At 42.0% G+C, this 18,327-nt stretch overlaps 2 protein-coding genes across 4 annotated transcripts; both read left to right on the forward strand.

Annotated features, from left to right (window-relative positions):
• Positions 1 to 785: 785 nt before the first annotated feature.
• Positions 786 to 7,044, forward strand: sstr5 (somatostatin receptor 5). The gene is made up of 5 exons (XM_086120615.1): positions 786 to 1,501; positions 2,654 to 2,794; positions 2,883 to 3,155; positions 4,336 to 4,482; positions 4,643 to 7,044. The coding sequence occupies exons 1-5, from the start codon at positions 974 to 976 to the stop codon at positions 4,835 to 4,837; spliced, it is 1,284 nt and encodes a 427-aa protein (XP_085976741.1). The 5' UTR covers positions 786 to 973; the 3' UTR covers positions 4,838 to 7,044.
• Positions 7,045 to 8,972: 1,928 nt separating this feature from the next.
• On the forward strand, positions 8,973 to 17,583 carry gprc5bb (G protein-coupled receptor, class C, group 5, member Bb). 3 transcript variants are annotated; one of them, XM_086121039.1, is made up of 4 exons: positions 8,973 to 10,559; positions 11,231 to 12,344; positions 13,762 to 13,874; positions 13,959 to 17,583. In XM_086121039.1, the coding sequence occupies exons 2-4, from the start codon at positions 11,231 to 11,233 to the stop codon at positions 14,001 to 14,003; spliced, it is 1,272 nt and encodes a 423-aa protein (XP_085977165.1). In that variant the 5' UTR covers positions 8,973 to 10,559; the 3' UTR covers positions 14,004 to 17,583. The 3 variants fall into 3 exon arrangements, with proteins under 3 accessions (XP_085977165.1, XP_085977164.1, XP_085977163.1); XM_086121038.1 differs by lacking the exon at positions 8,973 to 10,559 and having other exon boundaries at positions 10,728 to 12,344; positions 13,762 to 13,869; XM_086121037.1 differs by lacking the exon at positions 8,973 to 10,559 and having other exon boundaries at positions 10,733 to 12,344.
• The last annotated feature ends 744 nt before the right edge of the window (positions 17,584 to 18,327 follow it).

The raw sequence follows: 18,327 nt of genomic DNA on the forward strand, positions 1-18,327 counted from the left end.
TGATATGAGGCTCCCTCCAGTGACATTAATGGCAGACATCTTGAGTGACATGAGAATTATTGTAAAAGAACCAAAAAGATAGGAACTCTTAAAACATTAAGATGCATTTGTTAGTTTTCATGGAAAGGTCATATTAAGAAATTGGAGAAAAATGCTACATATGGAAAAATTTCAGAATTCTGAATGTTGCAAATCATGAAATTTCATTGTTGACACATAACGGCAAAATTATTTGGGCATTATAAGTGGAAATATACGAGTTAAAAACAATTAATAGGCTACCTCGTGAATGATTAAAAACTCCCAATACTTCAAATACTCACATCAGTAAAATTGATTGATTTCCAAAGTGAAATTTAGTGGGTCATGTATGTATCATTATTACTAAACTTATGTGAGAATGGATTAAAAAAGATAATGGATTGCACTTGTTTGTTTTCTTACATTAATTTTATTTTTTAAGGTGCTTTATACTTGCTGTTTTTAATGTTTGCGACTAATCCACTGAACAAGAAGTACATCACACTGAACTTGAGTGCAACGTCACCTGGTCAAAATCATTAATTCAAATTCTCTCGCGCGTAAAAGCCGAGCGTGACTGAATCTGACCTTGACGCACAGCTGTAGCGGCGTCAGTCATCACTTTTGTCAAGAAGCGAAAACATGGTTGGTTGCGGCTCATAATCCTCATAAAACAGAGCCTCTTTTTTTTTTTGTGCTTCCAATAGGATACTCGACACCTACGTTTTATGTGGAGTGCGACGGTGGCGCTTGCCTAGTTTGCATTTTGAAGGCTTTCCAGGATCCGACCTGTGCGCGCAACAGAAAACAGAAACCGCTCACGCTCTTAGCAGAGAGACGTTCTTTTCTTTTCTTTTCTTTTTTACTCTTTTGAGAACTTCGGGAGAGATTCAAAAGTGCAAGTGAAAGTCAGCAGCAAAACCGAGTCACCCAGCCTGTTGTAAACTCGATTATGGAACAAGTGGATGTGCTCAATTGTTCTTCTCCAACGTGTGCCCTCAACAACGGCTCCTCCGACGACTTGGCGCAGAGTGTTCCCTTCCAGGGGGGCAGCACCCTGATGACCGCGGTCATCTCCATCACAGTCTTCGTGGTAGGATTGGCCGGCAACAGCCTGGCCATCTTCGTGGTGCTTCGCTATGCCACCATGAAAACGGTGACCAACATCTACATCCTCAACTTGGCTATCGCCGACGAGCTCTACATCATCGGGCTGCCTTTCCTCACGACGCAGAATGTGCTCTCCTACTGGCCCTTCGGATCCTTCCTGTGTCGGCTCGTCATGACCGCGGACTCCATGAACCAGTTTACGTCGATTTTCTGCCTCACCGTCATGTCCATTGACCGCTACCTGGCCGTTGTGCACCCCATCAGGGGATCCAAGTGGAGGCACCCGCGCGTTGCCAAGGCGGTGAGCGCAGCGGTGTGGGCCGTCTCTTTTGTGGTGGTCCTACCTGTCGTCGTCTTCTCTGATGTGCAGGCACGTATCACTGGTCCTATAAACATTTTGGTTTATGGATCATTCATGAATGGGAGGACATTTTCTGCTCCTCCACCCGCAAGAGGAAGGGGGAAACACACACACACACACACACACACACACACACACACACACACACACACACACACACACACACACACACACACACACACACAATAAATGAAAATACACTCATGTAACTTTGGTTGTCCTTAGACGAAATGCAAATGTGGTTTGTTTGTTTTTTGCGTGTGAAAATGATCCCTAAATATCATTTAAAATAACAAATAGCTATTAAATGCCCCGTATCCCCCCATACACTCAGACATATTTTGTTCGACGTTTTCAAGGATTTTTATTGTCAAACCTACACACAAAATAGAATAAGTCCTAATTTTGTGCTTAATTACCAGATCGAACACTTGAATCTCAAATCTTCTAAAACGGAAATGAATGGAAATACCATTAAACTGCCACCCTGTCCCCCATCCAAAAAAACAGTCTTAATGTGTATTTTAATTTGGGGAAAACACTACATAATATACATGTAACTTTAAAGTTGTATTCAATTCAATTCAGTAAAAAAAATACAGTCATGACAACGATATATAATTAAAAAGAATGAAACTATTTTTGTCACAATGCAGCAAGTGAATGGCGAATGCACTGCTCATTCTGGTGTGCCCTCCTTAACCACCTGGGAGCAGTATAAGGCAGACAGATATATTGTCCATTGATTTTTCTCAACTCCTTTCAGTTCAGTCCAGCTGTTTATTCATCCATCCATCCATTCTTGACCGCTTATCTGGGACTGGACCACTTAGCATATTTAGGAGGGAAGCCCAGACCTGGCACCAAAAAACTCCAATAAAATTGATCTCTTTGAGCATTAAGTTACTTGTCTTTCTAGTGTGTTCACCGGAAAATAGGTTGGATAGAATTTGCAAATCATTGTATTCAGTTTTATTTGCAGTTTGCCCAATGTCCCAACTTTGGTGCTAGTGGGGGCTGTACATTCAATCTCATACTGTATGTCTGAATCCAATTGTGTCTCAAAATCTTCGAAAGAGATGACTAACTGATGATTTTCTCATATCTCTCTTGCCCATGTAAGCCAATGTGCAGGTAACTGGTTCTGAAATGTCCCTTTAGGACACATTCAACTCTTGCAACATGATCTGGCCAGAGCCAAAAGACATGTGGTCAACAGCCTTCATTCTCTACACCACCACGGTGGGCTTCCTTGTGCCCCTGCTCATCATCTGCCTCTGCTACCTGTTGATAGTCATCAAGGTGTGTGTCTGTGTGTATGTACTGTATGTGTATGTATGTATCAGCTCGTGTTCATAGCATTCCTACATGTGTTTTTATTTTCCTGCAGGTGAAGTCCTCTGGAGTGCGAGTGGGCTTCACCTCGCGACGGCGTTCTGAGCGTAAGGTGACACGCATGGTGGTGGTTATCGTGGTGGTGTTTGTACTCTGCTGGCTGCCGTTCTTCATCATCAACATCATCAACCTCGTGGTCATCATCCCTGAGTCCAGTGCCACCGCAGGAATATACTTCTTTGCAGTCATCCTGTCATATGCCAACTCCTGCGCCAACCCTCTGCTCTATGGTTTTCTCTGTGACAACTTCAAACAGAGCTTCAGAAAGGTACACTGACGAGTTTATCTGAGCTAATCTTTCATGTCGACCGTGGACCCTTGCTATTTGCGGGGGGGATAGGCACTAACGGGAATAACGAAAACCCTCATATAATTGATGCTCATTGAAATGCAACCACTCTACCACCTGAGCTATGCCGTCCCACAATCTCTAATATGAGTTATCCAAGAAAAACGTCCCCCCGCCCCCACACACACAAACAACAACACATTTTTGTAAATATTAAAAGGTCACGGGTTGAGACAAGTCAAGTCAAGTCAACTTTATTGTCAAATGTGCTCTATGTGCAACATACAGCACCAGATGAAATTTCTTACCTCTCAACCACAGGAGAGAGAGGAGCCGTTGCGGGTGCCCGCACCGCTATCAACAGAACAGTTCACATAAAATGACAAAATAATAATAAAAGTCGTGAAATCTGAGCCACTTTTTCTACATACACTGTGTTTATCATCAAGATGCATGTCAAATTACAAGATAAGCCTTACTCAACAACACAAATGACTTGATTATGTATCATCTGAGGTTAAAGTACTGAACGTAATCAATATTTGAACAAGAATTGACATTAGAAATTGAACAACTGGGCAACAGGGGTGAACTAGATCATATTGTTGGCTTGGGCCTTCCTATGTCGATTCTCATTTGGCAACTCTGTCAAAAAGCTCAAGTCTTTAGTATCCATTTTCTTCTGCTTATCCGAGGGCAAAAGGTTAGGAGGGTATCTTAGACTTGCCTCTGCCCAGCCACTTCATCCAGCTCTTCCGGGTGTATCCTAAGTTGCTCCTATTACAGTCAGGACAATGAGTCTTTCAAGCGTGCCGTGCCGCTGATCATCCATGAGGCCTCTCAGTGGGACGTGCCTAGAATGCCCAAGCCACCTTGTGTGGCTCCTCTCAATGCCCACCCCTGTAATCCATAATGGCGCACACGTACTATCAAAGCCTGAGAGAGTGTGCGAGGTTATTCTGTGATGCTGAATGAGGGTGGGATGTTAAACAAGTGATAATCTAATCTTTGGGAAGTGCAACATCCTGTTTTACTGGATTCTGTATGAAGGCACACGCTGTTGCAGTCAGTACCAGGTGTTCTGTTGCGATTTTTGAGGCATCTCTGAGTGCACCATCTGTGAGGTTGAGTGATTAACGCTGTTGTTGTGGGCCTGCAGGTGCTGTGTCTGAAGAGGTTGAGGTGTAATGCCAATGGCGTGGATGACGGCAACCCAAGTGCTCGCCGTGTAGTGAGGTCAATGCCAACTGAATGTGCCCCTTATTCTCCTAAACATCAGGTGTCTTACCACCCCCAGAGCAGCCAGGTATGCTAGTGCACAGTTTTTTTTTTCTGAATAGCTGCAGACACTCTTGTTTGCAGTCATTTGCTGAACAACACCGCTAGTTTTGGGGGGATTAGCCGAGCCTGTCATGATCATCCATAAGATGCTTCAACGAGATTGTCGCTCTTTCCCTTTGTTGAAGATCTTTCCTCAGCCTTCAGGCTTCCAGATTTCTCACACAGCTGCTGACTTGCACTGCTGCGTCTCGACACGCAAGCAGTCTTCCTCCACACTCCCGCAATCCCCCGGGACCACGACAATTACAGCAACCTCCATGAGCAAGGCAACTGAAATTCCCGCTATTAGCACAATAGCAACGGCGCCTGCCGTCTCTTAGGGAATATGGCCTCTTGAAGAGGAGGTGGCATTCATGCCTCTTTTTTTTTTGTCAATTTCAAATGTAAAAAACATATTGGCATGGTACAGTGTTATACAGAAAAAGTAACATACAATCCTCAGAAAATTATCTCAGAAAATAAAAGGAAATAAAAATGTAAATAAGAAAGAAAGGAAGACAAAACGAAAGCGTGAACGCTTGGGGCTTTCAGCTCCTCTCCAATTCAAGTCAAGCACGATTGATAAATGATTTTCAATTGATTGTCCTTTTACTAATTCAGATTGTTTGTCTGGCATGATTTCTACAACGCCAGAGTTCAATCTGTTTTGCAAATAGATGTTGGGCCGCACGGTGATCAACTGGTTACCATGTCGGCCTCACAGTGGAGAGGTGCAGGGTTTGATTCCGGCTACGGCCTTCCTATGTGGAGTTTACATGTTCTCCCTGTGCCTGCATGGGTTTTCTCCGGGTGTTCTGGTTTCCTCCCTCATACGAAAATCATGCATGGCAGGTTGATTGGCCACTCCAAATCCTACGTAGGTGTGATTGTGAACAATTTTTATTTAGTTTTTGCAGATACTCTTGATTTCTTTGATGACTTCTAGTTCTTTTTTTCTTACTATTGTTGTTTACTAATTTACTTTTTGAGATAGAAATCTGGTGTCGCTTATATTTCAAATGCTCCCATTTTTTCTCTATCGCTTAAGTCTCAGTGTTAATTTCTGTCCTAACATCATTTATCACATCAACTATTTTTTGGGCAGAAAGGTTCATTTTGAATTTCATTTCCAATCACTTTTTTTTAAATGTGGGTTTGAAGATTAAAAAAAATAATACTAATAAATTAACTATTGTCACTATGATCTTTCAGAGGTGCAGCTGAAATTTAATGGATTAATTTAATGGATAAAAGTTTAGAAACAGCATCTTGTCCCATCCTCCATCTTGCCATACTCTTGAAGCGGAAGCTGAGGATGAAAGAAGTGAATGTGAGAAGGCGCAAGCAAGTAGCATATATACAAAATATAGCTGAAATGAAATATGGGTGTATATAATGTTTCTATACGCAAGTGTTTTTGTGTTCATAAAAGTATATATGTTTGTGTGGACATGTACAATTCCATTCGGTTTGCTGGCAAATGACGAATGATTGGAAACTTCGAAAACTAAAGGACTAAGTGCCAGTGGAAGTGGGTTTTCGTCCGTCACCGCAATATCCATTAACCGGGTCAGCACCAACGGCCATTCTGAGTCCGTCACCAACTGACTCCCAATTTGCTGACGTCTGACTGAAACACGCGTGTCTCGCGTGTGTTTGTTCGCGGGGGTGAATATACACCGAGGTTACTTCGAGTGGACTGTGTTAACTATGTATGGAAACGCACCACCAGAAATGCTCAGTTTTGACCGACAGTAGGTAACATAGCCTGCCGAGTCCCTTTGCGGTCCCTGAACAACAAAGAGAAAGTGTTTGGTTTGACCACACCAGTACACATGCATGGATTGATTTGTAAATGCATATTGGGACTCATACTTTTCTGATCAGCGACTCCCTGGGACTCGCAGGGCTCAAACTGTAAAATTATCACTGCTGAATGTGATGCATTTGTTGTTATGAGTCCTTGTGGATAATGTTTGTTTCTCCGTGTTATTTGCAGTAAAAATTGAGAGTTGACTGTGTGTTTATTAATGTAATTCATACATTACATACTTCATATCAGGGATACACACATCAGTCGGCCGGGATCGGTACTGATTTCCTGAATTGTGGGGGTTGGGTGATTGGTTGATTGCTTAAATTAAAACTGATCGTGTCCACCAATCTTGCGATTGGAAACAATTGGGATCAGCAAGTTAGGCTTTTTAATGATCGTTTATGACCAGAACATTTGTGATCGGTGCACCCCTATTTTGTGTGTATTTTGTATCCAGAAGCTGTGATGGTAGTGAATTTAAAGGATTGTAAAAGTAGGAAACTAAAACAACAGTGAATGTAAGTGATGTGTTGACGTGACGTGAAGACATGTTACAAAATTCTCAAATGTGACCAATTTTTTACCTCAGGCTCCATACATAAAAAACATGACCAACACATTTGATTTGTAATGCATTTATATGGTACAGGAAACCAAAATACATTCTATTTTTTGATTGTGTTGTTGTTATTTTCTGTGTTTCTTTGAAATAAAGAGCTATGGTCATACATCTTGGCTTGGTACTGTCATATATTAAAACTGTCGTGGAATGCATGCAAGTGTGTCACAGATTTTGTGAGACAAACTGTACAGAACTTGGCTGCCCTGATATCACCTCACTCATTCTCATAAACACAAAATTCTTTAATCTTTACTTGTATCGGTATAGAATGAGGTTAGCTGCAAACCATCCTTAAACTGCTCTGCATTTGGTGTGCAGTACAGTACTTGATTGATACCATGGCCCAAGTTGCTTTGCCATGAAAACATAATACGTTATGACATATTAAGATTTCATCACTGAACACATAGCATCGCCGCACTGATGGCTTACATCATCATCCATCAACGCTGGAGCCTTTCTGCCATCTGGTCAATGTTGTCGATTCAGAAATCTTTCACCTCTTCAAGATCGCTCATCACTGCACTTTCAATCACAGCATCGACTGGGAAGGGATCAAAGTTAATGAGCCATGAGTCACCCTCATTTTGAAACTCATTCAAGAAAAGAATGTTGACGTGAGAAGTTGCTGACAATGTAGGAGAGTGCAGCACCACAAACTTTATGGTATTGAGATCACGCGCATCAAATCATAAATTTGTTCGGTTGTTGATTTAAAAGCCAACAACCGATGCTGACAAACGGAAATGTCAATTGAACCTCGTGATAGACGTTCTGCTGCCATTTTAGTAAAAATGAAGGTGTGATAATGTGAAGCGTCATGCCATCATGTTATCAACTACTTGCGTGAACTGATGGGTTCCATCACGTTCTATTTGGGAAATCCATTTCATTCATTCAACACGAAAAGACAAGTGGACATAAAAATGGATTCATCAACCTTCGGCGAGACCAATGAAAATTCTTGTCCACCAGCTGACATCTCAAGAGTGGGAAGCAGTGCGCCTTAAAAACTGTGTATAGTGGTGATGAGGTGCTGCTAACCTTGACTTTGGAAGTTCTAAATCTGTGCGGATAATTCTTCGAAGACCTCCTAAATTACATCAACACATGGAACAGTTTTTTTTTCAGCTTTTTGAGATCTTTTGACCAACTTTGTTTTGTCAGACAGGTTCTACAGTATTCAAGTGATTTCTTGATTGAGCAGGTCTGGAGAAAATAGCTTGAAATAGTTTTCCCCCTCCTTAATAAAAAAAAGTCACCATTTAAAATTGCTTTTTATATTTACAGTACTTGTGTAATATTTGCCTTTACATTAATTTGCTTATCATGAACATTAAAGTGGGCGGCCTGGTGGTCCAGTTGTTAGCGCATTGACCTCACAGTGCAGAGGTACCGGGTTCAATTCCAGCTACAGCCTCCCTGTGTGGAGTTTGCATGTTCTCCCCGGGCCTGTGTGGGTTTTCTCCGGGTATTCCGGTTTCCTCCCACATTCCAAAGACATGCATGGCAGGCTGATTGAGCACTTTAAATTGTTCCTGAGTGCGCGGATGGTTGTTCGTCTCTGTGTGCCCTGGGATTAGCTGGCAACCGGTTCAGAGTGTCCCCCACCTACTGCCCGAAGACGGCTAGAATAGGCCCCAGCACACCCCCGCGACCCTTGTGAGGATAAGCGGATCGGAATATGGATGGATGGATGGAATAAACATTAAAGTGGCGAGACTAAGCAAAAAACCCCCAAAACAAAACGACAAACTCTGGAATGTGAGAAGAGGGCCAATACTTTTCCTCTGCATTTCTATGTCATAGCATAGACTGGGTAGTACAGAAGGTGAAAGTGAGAAATTGTGCCCGCTGTTCATGTTGACGAGTGGATCATTGTCACAAGGGAGGGATAATGGAGGGATTATGGGATGGACCATAATTGACAAGGTCCTATTGGATGGACTCAAGTGATGACAAGATTACCCAGATTAGTGATAATGTGCTGGTAGTCAGCACTTGTATTGCTTGTTTCCATTTAGCAGTCGTCTTTATGTCTCCGCGGAAGGTACTGACAGAAAGACTCCAGGTACTGAGATCAGTTCCAGGCTGAATTAACTCACCCACTTCTTTGTCCCTGAAACATTTGGAGAGGAAAAATTCAGAGGTCCATGGTTCCTTGTTGTATCCTTTCCGTTTTGCAATACCCATTTTCTGAATGGATTTCCACAAAATTTTATGCATAGGTTCATATTTACCTCTGGATGAGTAATTGTCATCAGATATTTGTTAATTTACAGTCCGAAGGACCCTTTGTCCTCTGAATCCAAAGCCTTAAGGAGATTAGTGTTCGAGAAAAGTTGTTCCCTCCTACATTGGAACACGGGAACACATAACCATCCATTTTCTATTGTCATTTTTCACTGCACTTCTCACTTTGTTCAATTTGCTTCTTCATCAGTCTTGTTACGCTCATGCCTGACACATTAGTAAGCATTTACTTAGTAGCTGGATGAGACTACCGCTCTTCTTTCCTTACATGTGTTTGTTTGTTTGTCTCAGAGTGTATTTGTGTACCACAAGCCATCTTTGGCTTCTCTCGTATCTGACTATAATCCGTCACTGATGTAGTATCTGCCAGCAACAGCCTCTTCCACACTGATCCAAAGTGGTTTGATTGCCAAGTTCCATGGCTCCTGCTGATTGTCATGGCCCCTTTCAGATCCTCTCCATCTCCAGATGGACATGAGCGCATGTCCAAGGCAGGAGATTAGTCCACCCTAAAGGGAGTCTTGGCTGAATGATAAACTGTTATGTAACATTTCCTCCAAGGATGGCCACGTGGCCTCAGAGCATGGACCATCTGCCTTCATCTACCCAAATCCCCTCCCCAACCACGACAGTGATTGGGCACTTAATGGACACTTAATTGTAACATGAACGATTTGCCAATAGTTGTTTGTTTTAATCTACTGTGGCGTCACCCAAAAATGGAAGGATGAACAGGCAGCCATCCCTCTTCAGCGATGATTCAGCGTGAAGATGAACGCTGTGAAGTAGGAGTGGAGAAATAACACAAAGTTTGGAAAAAAAAAAGAAAAAACAACCTTGGGTGTGAAGTGATGTGCTCATTATTTCCTGGTTGGATGTGTGCACCAGCAGTCCCTGCTTCCCCTACGTGGGTGAGCTCCGACAAAGCTGGGATTGCATCTCTGTTGACACCTCCGCACAGTCAACATGGAGCAGGGAGAGAGAAACATGCAGACCGAGTAGTGACCGGGATGAGAAGACGACAGTGGTTGCTAGAGAGAGACGAAGAGACACGTTCAAAACAAGGAGAGAGAGTGAAAGGGAGACAAATGAGACATTTGAAAATGAGGCAGAAGTACTCGAGTAGTAAATAACTGATCAGTGTTTGGGGTTTTTTTTTTTTTAAAAGGGCCGTGTCAGAGCAGCACAGGACCCAAAACAACTTAAAGGACGTTTTGAAATGCAACATGGACTCTGTTGGGTTGCCGCAAACCTGAAGATTTGAAGTGGGATTATTCAATCAAATTAGACGAATTCTCCAAATGATGACATGAAGAATTTGATGCCTATCCATTATCATTAATTAAGAATTGAAACTGCCAAGCTATCAGAGGTAAGTCTGAAAATGTAACATTCAAATCATGTATAGGTGTGTAAGTGTTGCTCTGCTTGTTAGAATTCATTTCCGTTTTAAAAGTCAATTTAGACGTTAAAACCAGTTTGCTAGTTAACGACATGATGCCAATTTGGGTATTTCTTGTATTCCAATGGGCCGAACAATCGTGCATAATTATTGCTTGCGTATGTGTGTGTGTGTGTGCCTGTGTTTTTGGTTCTTAAGCTCGACTTCTCAAAGCCCAGCGTGCAATGTCAGCCCACGCTGTTCCCCGTTGCCAAGGAAACTATTGCCCACCGCTAAAATCAGTTCTGTTCTGTGCCGTGAGAGCATGAGTGTGCTTCTAAAGAGAAGAATATTCATGTCTGATCTGTGACATTTTTGAAGCAGTATTCCATATATTCATGCCAACGCTGATTTTTTAAAATGATTATGATTATGTCAAGTGATTACACATAATAAAGTCATTTGGAGCTAGATAGTAGTACTGTATAGTCTAAACTTTAAAAATGCACCTTGATCCAGATTTTATTCCATGCAAACACTTGACGAAATAGAAATGAGTTAATTCAACACACCATTTTTTTCAGTGTGTGATGCGTCTGACCTTCCTGCCTGTCATTATCTCACATAACTGGTTCTCCTCTTGTCTTCAACATCCCTCTAAGATGGCTGTCAACAGTTTCCCCATCTTCCTCCTGCTACTGATCGGCTCTTGCACATCGCACCCGTCGCCTCCTCCTCCACTGGGATGTAGCGAGCATGTGGAGCCCTCTTACCGAGTGCTGTGTGACCTGGAGTCGGTGTGGGGCGTTGTTTTGGAGGCGGTGGCCTGCAGCGGGGGCCTCACCTCTCTAATCCTCGCTACGCTCCTTCTCATCAAGCTTCGCTCGATTTCAGACCCGGCCAGGCGTTCTGGCGTGGGACCCCTTCTGCTGCTCCTGGGAACACTCCTTGGGATATTCCCCATCTCTCTGGCGTTCCTGGTGGGAAAGAACCAGGTCCTCTGTGTGGTTCGCAGGGCCTTCTGGGGTCCCCTCTTTGGACTTTGCTTCTCGAGCTTGCTGGTCCAGGGCCTGAGGCTCAGGAGATTGGTGGCTGGGAAGACGAGCCCATCGGGAAGCACGCTGGCTGCACTGGGCTTGGCATTGGCCTTGGTTCAGGGGATCATTTCTGCTGAATGGGTCCTCCTCACTGTCGTCAGGGAGGGTCATCCAGCTTGCGAGTATCCGCCTTTGGACTTTGCGCTGACATGCAGCTACACCTTAGGGCTGCTCCTCATAGCCATGGGGCTCTCTCTAGGGGTAGTACTGTGTGGGGGGGAACTGGTGGTAGACGCAGCGCGTGAAAGTGACGAGGATAGGGAAGAAGAGGGTGACAAAAGGAGATGGAAGTGTAATGCAGTCTGGCTTTTCCTGGCAAGTCTGGCGTCAGCGTTGCTTTGGGTGGCCTGGCTTGGCTTTTATCTCTATGGGAGCCAAGCAATAAGGATCAGGGGGAAAGTGGGGAGGTCGGGAGGAGGAGCGGGAAAGGTGGAAGACCGTCTGCTGGACGAGCCCGCTCTGGCGGTAGCCCTGGTGGTGCAGGGCTGGATCCTTCTGCTGTTCCACGGCATTCCAGAGAGCCACCTCTGTCTCTCTAACCGTTCACAATGCGGCAGGCAAGATTTCTTTGACACCAATGAGACAACGCCTCCTCCCCATTTCAGAGATGAGCTCCCGGCGCACTCTCACCAACCCTTCCAGGAAAACCAGGCCTTTTCGATGGAGGAGCACGGTGCAAGTACGCCCACATTGTGTGTGTCTCTGTGTGTTGTCGTTACACATTTCCTCCAGTAGTGTTTGAATTCTGCTTTCAAGTGGAACTATGGGGGTCACACTTTTGACATCAAGATGGAGCAGAAACGTGCAGCTGTAAATGTACAGTCGCTAGGCAACCAGAAACACAAAGTTGGGCTTTTTTTTTGTCATTCAATGTCATATGACGATCTTACCAAATAGTACAAGAGAGAACAACTGGAAGCGACAAACATTTAAAATCACACCATGTCCTGCAGAATGTGTTCTACTCCAGAAAATCCATTCAACCCCTTCGATTTAAGCCCTAATTATTTGACATCCTCTTAGGCAGAGAGATATACAGGTATGAGTCATCCTGGCTTCGGTGCTCATTTGAAGCGGGTCTACTGATGGAGAGCTAATAAACAGCAAGGACAAACCAGATGGAGAGAATGGCTGTAAAAAAGCAGTAAAGAGCAGTCGTATTTAGGACAGACACATTGCTTTTGCTTATCGTACACTTAACTGAGGAGAGATGAAACTCAACTAAGTTTAAAAGTGGTTTAGTCAAAACAACATTGCACTGGTCAGTGATTTACAGTAATCCCTCGTTTATCGCGGTTAATGGGGACCAAAACCACCCGCGATAAACGAAAATCCACGAAGTAGCGACCAATTAACATATATATTTAAAAAATGCGCCACGTGGGCCTTTGCGCTTGAGCAGAGCGCACTAACACACACACACACACACACACACACACACACACACACACACACAGGCCAGCGATCCCTTGGGCGTGCAGCATCCGTGCTTATGTTGACAAAAATTATCATTTGACTTGCTGATCTCAAACGTCCTCTCACATCAGCAGACACATAAAACTACAGATAATTTTCTTTTGTGTGCATTAATGGCTTAATCATAGTCCATATTCCTTCATCAGGAAAAGAGCCATTTCATCATTTCAGTGGGAATTCAAAATTCAAACTCTGCACACAGTGACATCTCAATGAAAATCTTTTGAGAAATGAAAGATTTGTCATAAAAATGAATTCCACCGAATACAGCATCATGAGATGGCATTGTAGAGTAATACAATGATAGAATATTTTGAAAAACATCATTTTATGCATGCTTGAAATGTTAGTGGCAAATAAATATGACGAATAAGATGAACGGTTTCCCACTCAAAATTAATATGTACTGTAGATACAGTACATAAACCAATCACAACATAGACAATTGCAAAATGTATTGAAAAATCAATTCAAGCTCTGCATCATGTATTTGTAGTCTTACTTTGACTCCAGTCTAGTCGCTTTGGGCGAACACTGCTACATTGACGGTCAAACAAATGATGCACCGTTTATTTGATTGGATGACCATACCTTTGATTTTGCTTTGCCCGCTTTTTTAGGTCTCCGAAGTGGAAACTACAAGGGAGGTCACGGGAGTGTTCGCCCTGGCATCGCATTCAGAGGTCACGTGTACCAACCAACTGAGATGGCTCTTGTTATGAATGGCGGTACGGTAAGTGTGCCTTTCAAAATGTGTCACTCTTCAACAATTACACAATAAATCCATCTGACTCACTTGTTTTTCACCATCGTATAGATGCCCACCGCCCCGATTAACTACACTGGAAGACGACTGTGGTAATGCAGTAATGGGTCATAATGTATGGTCCTTAATTTCCTGATGCCTGACAAGGAGTAATAATTTAAAAAGACATAACATATCATACAGGGTGGACTGACAACAGCTCAATACATTTAATGTTTGTGCATACATGTTGGAATTCTTAATTTTGAGTTTGTTGCAGTTTTCTCAAAACGAAAGGATTGGAAATGACAGCAATGCTACAGTTGAGTACATTTTGCGGGTATGAATACCAGTTACAGTGCTTGGATATTATCAACGCGTAGATGTCTGTATGAATATGTAAATAAGCTAACAGGATGTGTTTGAAGTGGGCTGATAATGCCTGGGGTGGAAGATTATTCAAACCTTCAGGATATGAATTCACAGCACATCCGTACAAAAGCTTACTTTGTCTCAGAATTTTCTCGCCATTTGGCTCTTCCATTAAGAGTGTTACAGGATGTTATCTGAGCCACATTGCAGAGAGTTGGTCTATTCTGCCTGAAATCTTGCATCATGTGCACATGAATGTAATAGAAAGTCCATGGGCAACCTAAAAAGCCATTTACCGATGCACTCAAAAGTGAAATCATTAGGTACACCCTTTACCTGCTTAATCTAGAACAAGAGCGGAGACTTTATTCTACAGTGAAGTAGTTAAATACAGTACCGAAATTATTATAAACACAGTTCAGTATGATGCAATTTAGCTTTACAGTAAAATAACATAAATATGCATATTGTTAAACAAATACTTCTCTTACAGTGTTATTCAAAACAGAATATTATTTGCAAATGCAGAATTAATGTTAAAGCTCTTGAGATTGGATCTCATTAGATTGGTGATTCCCACAAGTCATGGCACCCGAGTGAACGGTGAGAGGTCAGAAACTATCCAAGTTTACTTCATTTGGCTGAAATTGATTAGTCATTAATTATAAAAAGATTAGGGCACGTCCAATATGGATTTTTTTTAAGCTAATGCTGATTCCAATAGTTGCGGGAAAAGAATCAGATAACCCATTGTTTGGCCAATTAATTAAAAAAACAACCCCCCCCCCCCGCAAAAAAAAAGAAAAAATATATATATGTGCTACTTTTTTGCTCCCTTAATACTTTCAACAACAATATGAACTACAAACAGAACATTTGAGTGTTTTGCAATATTTTGTCCTTTATTATTCATCTAACTTTACACCAGAGAGGAATTTTCAAAAACATGCCCCTCCCCCCCCATAAAAGCATTAACTGATTAATCCTTCTTAAGATTTTGAGCCTCCAGTAATGTATAAGCTCCATAATGAGGGAAGTTACTGGAAAATCATTACAGTCGAAACTCGTTACAACGCACCTCGAGGGACATAACGAATCTGTACATCATAACGGAAGTTCGTTGTAACCATTTCTAATAAAATGTACGCCAACTACGAAGTATAATACTGGATGAACATTGATAGATCTAAAAACATGAACATGTCAATTACAAATATATATGTATATATATGTATATGAAGAAAAATGATTTTATAAGACATGAAACAAACAACTCTAACGTTCCTACTTAATCTCTGTAAACATTCGTCAGCAAATGCTACCCGCCATAGGCAACTGCCAGTGCTGCTGACGAAGCCAACCGTTGTCAATTTACATCGTCTTGGCTGAGCTTCCTTTCGAAAGTGAGAGACAGTTTCAGCCTTTTCAGATAGCAAGCTTTGCTTCCGTTTACCAGACATGTTTTCAGACCATGTGCTCAGGACCGCGTCGTGCCTCCATGAGTTACGGCAGAAAATACAACAATGTGACGAGTCGATCAGTAGTGTTGCTAAGCAACAAAGGGGAATCCAGCACTGTACATTTTGTTCATAAGCAAGGTTGCGGCGATGGTTAGTTTCCCACAATTCGTTTTCTCTATTTTGTGGGAAAAATCTTGTCATTACAATGAAGTTTAAGTTATAAGGGTGTTCGTTGTAAGCAAAATCGGCAAATGAATGACGTGAAATCGGGAATTTGAAATGTGAATGTGATCGGGGTGAAAATGTTGTAAACGGGGTACATGGAAATGTAGTTCGACTGTATTTATACATGATGCGCTTCAACATTTCTTCTACTATATTATTTTCTTTGAATTGAAATTACATTCTCAGACCCTTGTGGGATACAACAGATCGGAAAATGGATGTGTGGATGTTTCTCAGATGTCAAAACTTGTCATTGACAGCGTTACATTTTAAATATATGATGTACAGAATGAGTTTGACAGAAACAAATCCAATCTTTTTCAACTTCATTGAAAAAAAGGTTTCTCCACATAAGCGTGTGTCCACAGACACGGGCGCAAATAATGCCTTCAGCCCAAACTTTCTTCTGTTACACACGATAGATTTAATAACATGTCTAATGTAGAACCTGACAATCTGCCATTACTGTACTCCTGAAAACACAGTACCGGGACTGACCGTATTCGACCACGCCCACGTGACAACTGACTCACCAATCTTTGGTCATCTCGGCAGTTTATAGGCTTGAAAGCAATCACGGCGCCATCTAGCGGAAAAATGGTGCTCCAACATAGCATCGGCGGACCAGTTAATCAGTCGGGCCTTACAAAATGTTTGGTCATTTATCTAAGAAGCGACGTAACACGACAGGATGAACAGTTAAATTCTCTTCACTTAGACAGCATAAAGTACAATCAACCTGCATTACCTGTACATCAGTACATTTTTGTGCCATGACATATATGTAACTTAAAATGGGTGCTTTGGCTCAACGATGCCTGTGAAACGCTGCGTTACATTTTGCAAGTGTACCTAATGATGTGACAATGAGTGGAAATATACAGTATGTGATACAGTACAAGGTTTAAGATACCTTGGAAGCTGTTGTTTGCACTTTATGAGAGCTAATATGGCCTCTGCGTGGTAATATATGACATGTATTATATTGTAAAAGTTAACATATTTTGATATTTTGTCAGTATGATTTTATTTTGTGTTTTCTAGGATTTTTATGTCCATATTGAATTTGTTTGCTTTTTGAGTGTTGCTGTATTGTATTATGGCAATGTGGTTCTTACATTTTTTTAAAGAATGAGAAGGTGGAGGAGGGGGTGTGGGGGAGACTTGTTTGCAAATCTAACTGGTCTTCAGTACATGCAGTCTGTTTAATTCTGGCATTATATTATTGAATAAGGTATGACTCAAAATGTTCAAAATTGATGTGGGTGTACAAATTCTAATCAAGTGTTCCATTTTGCACCAAATCGGACTCTCTGATGAATTAATGTAAGTTTGTAATAATTGTAAGTTTTCTGCAACATTGCTTTTGTTAGTGAGATGTATGCTACAATTTTGTATCCTGCACATCTTAAACTGACATTTTACATTGTTATGTAATGTGTTAATATAAATTACTTCTAATAAAGTGTGTCCTAAAATGGGAAAAATGCGGGTATTTACCTTTTAATGATTTTGTGGCAATTGCACTGTCACTGTTTTATGGCAGCATAACATGAATGTCTGAAGTGCAATTTGAGAGTGACAAATGCATCAATGCACACTTTCTGTGGGACAAATAAAGGATATCTTATCTTATCTTATCTTTTAAAGGTTGCCTAAATTGGCTCGATGGTCCGTTGGTTAGCGCAGAGGTCCCCAACCGCTGGTCCGCGGACCGGTACCGGTCCGCAGGGCATTTGGTACCGGGCCGCACAGAAAGAACTTGCCTTAATTACGTTTTATTTATTTTGGAATACGAAAGATGTTTTATTTTGAAAAATTACCGGATTCTCCGTTACATCCGTCTGTGTCACGCTTGACTCACGTCAAACCACGCTTCTCCGTCACGTGACCGATTACGCTAAAAACAAAACGTTGGAGGTCGCAAAATGAGTTAAAAAACTGCTGGAGATCGCAAATGACGGCGGCCTTAAAAGTACGTTCTAGACAACTGGATTAAAGTTATGGCTGAATACTCTGAGATCGCCACAATAGCACTGTTGCTATTTCTGACATCCTACCTGTGTGAGGTGGGGGGTTTCTGCAGCAACGGCGACTAAAACAAAATTACGAAGTAGACTGGACATAAACCACACACTTGAGGTGTCATTGCCTCCTATTACCCCGAGATGGGACCGTCTAGTCGCACAAAATCAAGCTGGGGGCTGTGGTGAGTCGTCATTTTCATGCACTTTGAATTAGCGTTGTATCGTATTTTGAAGGCATTAAACATTACCATAGCGATCAGTGTTGCGGCCAGATTAGACGCTCCTTGTGTTTATTATTATATTTCGAAAACACCACAGTTTTCATGCAGCTCATACCATATTATTTTGTTGTATTAA

The sequence above is a fragment of the Hippocampus guttulatus genome, chromosome 9 (assembly GCF_054856545.1).
Source record: "Hippocampus guttulatus isolate MCC_2025c chromosome 9, RoL_Hgut_1.0, whole genome shotgun sequence".
Classification (NCBI taxonomy): Eukaryota; Metazoa; Chordata; class Actinopteri; order Syngnathiformes; family Syngnathidae; genus Hippocampus; species Hippocampus guttulatus.

Bases quoted from the DNA above. Each gene is read 5' to 3' on its own strand.
- sstr5 (XM_086120615.1), top strand. From the start codon at position 974: ATGGAACAAGTGGATGTGCTCAATTGTTCTTCTCCAACGTGTGCCCTC. The intron at 1,502-2,653 runs GCACGTATCACT...ATGTCCCTTTAG, and splicing joins TCGTCTTCTCTGATGTGCAG to GACACATTCAACTCTTGCAA. The intron at 4,483-4,642 runs GTATGCTAGTGC...CCTTTGTTGAAG, and splicing joins ACCACCCCCAGAGCAGCCAG to ATCTTTCCTCAGCCTTCAGG.
- gprc5bb (XM_086121037.1), top strand. From the start codon at position 11,159: ATGCGTCTGACCTTCCTGCCTGTCATTATCTCACATAACTGGTTCTCC. The intron at 12,345-13,761 runs GTACGCCCACAT...CCGCTTTTTTAG, and splicing joins GATGGAGGAGCACGGTGCAA to GTCTCCGAAGTGGAAACTAC. The intron at 13,875-13,958 runs GTAAGTGTGCCT...ACCATCGTATAG, and splicing joins TTGTTATGAATGGCGGTACG to ATGCCCACCGCCCCGATTAA.